The sequence below is a fragment of the Micropterus dolomieu genome, linkage group LG23, assembly GCF_021292245.1.
Source record: "Micropterus dolomieu isolate WLL.071019.BEF.003 ecotype Adirondacks linkage group LG23, ASM2129224v1, whole genome shotgun sequence".
NCBI classification, from domain to species: Eukaryota; Metazoa; Chordata; class Actinopteri; order Centrarchiformes; family Centrarchidae; genus Micropterus; species Micropterus dolomieu.
The window spans coordinates 3,905,987-3,910,960 of record NC_060172.1 but is presented as its reverse complement, the minus strand read 5'-3'; the positions used below and the strand labels follow the sequence as shown (position 1 = coordinate 3,910,960).

General features: G+C 47.8%; 1 protein-coding gene across 1 annotated transcript in view; it reads left to right on the top strand.

Annotated features, from left to right (window-relative positions):
• Nucleotides 1-1,627, top strand: part of chm (CHM Rab escort protein) — a 29,909-nt gene extending 28,282 nt beyond the window's left edge. Inside the window, exons 16-17 of the mRNA XM_046040474.1 lie at nt 849-994; nt 1,267-1,627. Coding sequence (XP_045896430.1) covers nt 849-994; nt 1,267-1,467 — 347 coding nt within the window. The 3' untranslated portion in view covers nt 1,468-1,627. The remainder of the gene's footprint in view (nt 1-848; nt 995-1,266) is intronic.
• The last annotated feature ends 3,347 nt before the right edge of the window (nt 1,628-4,974 follow it).

The following is a 4,974-nucleotide window of genomic DNA, read 5'->3' as shown; positions in this document are numbered from 1 at the left end:
TACCTACAAAGTTTTTACTGAAAGTAATAGATTCTGTTGGGCCCCATTTGATCTCTGTTTTCAACAGCTCCCTATCTACTGGTTGTGTCCCTGATCATTTTAAAACGGCTTGCGTGAACCCACTTTTAAAGAAACCTGGTTTAGATCCCTCCCTCCCACATAATTTTAGACCAATTTCAAAACTGCCTTTTATTGCAAAGATTCTAGAAAGAATTGTGTCCAAACAGCTGCTCACTGTGCTGGAAAATAACAAATTATTGCTGAGTTCACTTAACAACTGCCTTTGTGAAGTTAAGAAATGGATGTCAAATAATTTCCTCCAGCTGAACTCAGACAAAACAGAAATCCTGGTCATCGGGTCCCAGCAGATGGCAAATCAAATACTGACATATGTGTGTGTGTTAATCTGACATTTCGTCCCTTCCTGTTTGATCTCACTGAGCCGACATCAGGTCGCTTCGGCGGTCATGTGACGCAGTGTGACGATGTGAGCTGGTTCCTCCTCCTGTCCATTCTGGATGTCCAGCTGATGACCCCTACCTGCAGGCGGCGGGGTTTACACCTGCAGGGGGGGCGACATCCTCCGTCTTCATAAACCAGTTCAGATTAGTTTCAGAACCTGAGAATCAAAGTCAATAACAGGTGTGAAGACGTCTCACTGTGACTGAGAATATATAGAAGCACTTATTAAAGGTACAACAGGTACATCAGCACATGCAGGGGGCGGGGCTAATGCCTCTCTGACAACAGCTGCTCTTTTGTCTGATTGATGTGAAATGTTTTCATGTCTTTAATAAAGCAGGTAAATAACTGGACACCTACCTGTCTGTCTACCTGTCTCTCTGCAGAGGACCGCCCTTCCGTCCTCTGGTGTCTCTACTTCAACATGGCCGACGGTTCTGGGCTGGAGGTCGAAGGTCACGACCTCCCATCTAACGTGTACGTGTGCTCTGGCCCGGACGGCGATCTGGGACACGAACACGCCGTCCGTCAGGTGAGACTCACACACCTGGCAGAGCGCTCCGCTCACTGCTGATTGGCTGCTGCTGGTCGGCTGGTTGCCATGGTTACACAGGTGATGTGGCACAGAGGTCAGAGTGTGTGACGATAGAGAGGATCTGTTGACGTGAAGTGAAAATGTTTTAAAGATGGACGTTAAAGTCTTTATTGTTTCCTTTTTAATCCTGTAACTGACCCTGAACCAGTTTAAGCAGCTGTACGGAGTCTGAGCTGCTCCTCCTGCTCACTTCACCTCCTTCTGTTCAGGCCCAGGCCATCTTCCAGAAGGTCCTCCCTGAGGAGGAGTTCTGTCCTCCTGCTCCCAACCCTGAAGACATCATCTACGACGGAGACAACACCTCCTCCTCCACCACAGGAGAGGAGGAGGACAAGGACGGAGCAGGAGAGGAGGAGGAGGCGAAGGAGGAGGCGCCAGAGGAGCAGCAGATCTTTCATCCTGAGGAGTAACAGATAGAAACTTTACAAACAAACAAACCTTCCATAGAAGCCAAAAGCTCCTGCAGTGCATTGTGGGTTAAAGTTGCCTTCATTGATCGTCTTTTATAATTTGTGTCATTTCAGCTTCTGTCGTATTTAAATCTGTCAAACATTAAAGTGTCAACGTGAACTCTGCTGTCCTCTCCGATTATTCATCACTATTCAAACAAGAAGGTCCAGGCTTCAGACCTGTGGATGAGCAGGGTTCGGACCTCTGAGCGGGCTTCAGTCCTGCGGATGGGGTTCGGACCTCTGAGCGGGCTTCAGTCCTGGGGATGGGGTTCGGACCTCTGAGCGGGCTTCAGTCCTGCGGATGGGGTTCGGACCTCTGAGCGGGCTTCAGTCCTGGGGATGGGGTTCGGACCTCTGAGCGGGCTTCAGACCTCTGAGCGGACTTCAGTCCTGCGGATGGGGTTCGGACCTCTGAGCGGGCTTCAGTCCTGGGGATGGGGTTCAGACCTCTGAGCGGGCTTCAGACCTGCAGATGAGCAGGGTTCAGACCTCCGAGCGGGCTTCAGACCTGCGGATGAGCAGGGTTCAGACCTCCGAGCGGGCTTCAGTCCTGCGGATGGGGTTCGGACCTCTGAGCGGGCTTCAGTCCTGGGGATGGGGTTCTGTCCTCTGAGCGGGCTTCAGTCCTGCGGATGGGGTTCCGTCCTCTGAGCGGGCTTCACTCCTGGGGATGGGGTTCGGTCCTCTGAGCGGGGTTCAGACCTGTGGGCGGGGTTCCGTCCTCTGAGCGGGCTTCAGTTCTGGGGATGGGGTTCCGTCCTCAGAGCGGGATTCAGACCTGTGGGCGGGGTTCAGACAGCCGCTGTCTCCTCTTCAGCTCCTGCTGACCTGAAGCTCCATTGAGGTCTCACCAAGACTCTTCTGCTGTCTGTCAATCAAAGTCCAGTTGAAGGGTTAGTGGCTTCTAGGTTTCAGATTACTGACAGAATGTTTCCCATATTTATAAAATCGGTGTTTCACATGATTTTAATGTTAACGGACGGGTCATTCACACAGAACCAGGCCAGAACCAGTTAGTTGAGGTCACAGCCTGTTCACACACGGGCCAGTCTGATAAATACATTTCAGTTCATTTTAAAAACTCCGCAGTGCACCTTTAAAGGTCGTGAGATCTGTGTTGAATGTTCCTGTAGAGACGGCGTGCTGACGAAGGGTCCAACATCAGAGTGAGCTTCACGCCACGTTATTCTGAGACAATAAACTGGAGGTGATTTGTAAACCTGTGGATGACCTCCAGTAACCTCTCTACTGATCGGCGTCCGGCGTGCTGAAGACCTGACTTGAAGGTCAGTGCAGAATCTGGTGTAAGTTTTCACTAACTTCACATCACGACTGCTGATTGGTCCTGATGTTCCTTTGAAGGCGTGGTCTTTCTGCGTCCAGGTGTTGGTGTCTGCAGGAAGAACCTAGAAGCTTTTCCAGACTCCTTTACAAACAGGAGGTCAGACCTCACGCTGTTCAACCCCCCTGCAAACCTCTTTTACCTTTTACCCACAGTCCCCAGGGAGAGACACTGCTGCATGATGGGACGCACACACATGGACAGAGAGACACACACTCTAAATAAATATAAACATTATTTATGGCTTTAAAGTCAGGAGTATTTAGTAGTGTTGTGTGCTGTCTCTGTGTGTTGCTGCCTCCTGCTGGTCGACCATCTGAACCGCAGCTGCTCAGTCTGAGAGGACGCTTATCCGGTATTCCTTCAGTTAATCGTAGATTAAGACAGAGGACACGCTCATTGATATAAGGCTCAAGCTCTCAGCTGGTCAGAGCGCCACCATCAGGGCGCAGGAGGTAGGAGCTAGAGTTTGACACTGAGGTGAATTTTAGCTCCAACGCAGAGATGCTTTGTAACAAAGGTCAACAAGAACTGTTCTGCCTTCATGAAGTTCCATGTTTTTATTTACAGATATGACAGTCTGTCAACATGTTCTGTAAAGAAAGGCAACACTTTATAGCGTCAAGACCAAAACTTCTCTCTAACAGGTAAAGTCAGATCCATCAGAGGAACCTCACTGACCGGTGGACAGGTGGTGTGGAGGATCAGTCCTGTCAGACAGCCCCACGTACAGGTTCTGGTCCCCCCTCCTGGCCCCTGTAAAGAGCAACAGATTCAGGCTCACCACCTCTCCCTTCTGAACTCTGAAGTCAGGCCGGGAGCTAGATAACAGATGGTGGTGTTTAAAGTGTTTCACGTGTCACAGTGGTGCTGGAGGCCAGGGCGATGCCATCAAGGGAAACTATATCTTTAGATAATGCGTCACGGAGGTGCTTAGGCCCCAGAACAACATTAGAAAATTACAGGTCATCCAGGTTTTAACATCCTGAAGGCACATTTGAAGTTTAGCTAACTGATGAGTTTCATCTGGTTTGATTGATAGATATAACTGAGTATCATCTGCATAACAATGAAAGCTTATGGAATATTTCCTGAGGGAAGCAAAGCAGTCTAAACATATATCTGGTTCTAAAGCTGTTTCTAAGGTTCCTGAGTGTAGAGATAAGTCGGTGCCAGTTGAGGGCAGGTCTTGGTGAATTTTGTTTCTAATAGTTAGAATTTTATCATTAAAGAAGCTCATGAAGTCGTAACTACTGAGAGCTATGGGAATACTTGGCTCAATAGAGCTGTGACTCTCTGTCAGCCTGGCTACAGTGCTGAAAAGAAACCTGGGGTTGTTCCTATTTTCCTCTATTAATGACGAGTAGTACGCTGCTCTGGCATTACGGAGGGCCTTCCTATAAGTTTTAAGACTATCTTGCCAAATTAAACGAGAATTTTCCAGTTTGGTGGAGCGCCAATTCCTCTCAAGTTTCCGCGATATTTGCTTTAATTTGCGAGTTTCAGTATTATACCATGGAGCTAACCGTCTTTGTTTTAGTATTTTCTTTTTTAGAGGGGCTACAGAGTCCAGTGTCATTCGCAGCAAGCCTGCAGCACTATCAACAAGATGATCGATTTGGGAGGGACTGAAATTAGCATAGGAGTCCTCCGTTACTTTGTGACTAGATAATGAATATAGAGCTGATGGAATCGCATCCTTAAATTTAGCTACAGCACTATCAGACAGACATCTTGTATAGACATTTTTGCCCAATGGCGTGTAGTTCAGCAATACAAACTCAAAAGTTATCAAACAGTGGTCAGACAAAGAGGGATTCTGTGGGAACACCACTAAATGTTCAATTTCAATACCATACACCAAAATAAGGTCGAGGGTGTGGTTAAAACAGTGAGTCGGTTCATGAACACTCTGAGAGAAGCCAATGGAATCTAAGAGAGAGATAAATGCAGTACTGAAGCTGTCATTCTCAACGTCCACATGAATATTAAAATCCCCTACAATAATAACTTTGTCCGTTTTATGGACTAAAGTTGACAAAAACTCTGCAAATTCAGATAAGAATTCAGAATACGGGCCAGGTGCTCGGTACACTATAACGAAGAGAATTGGTTGCAGTGAT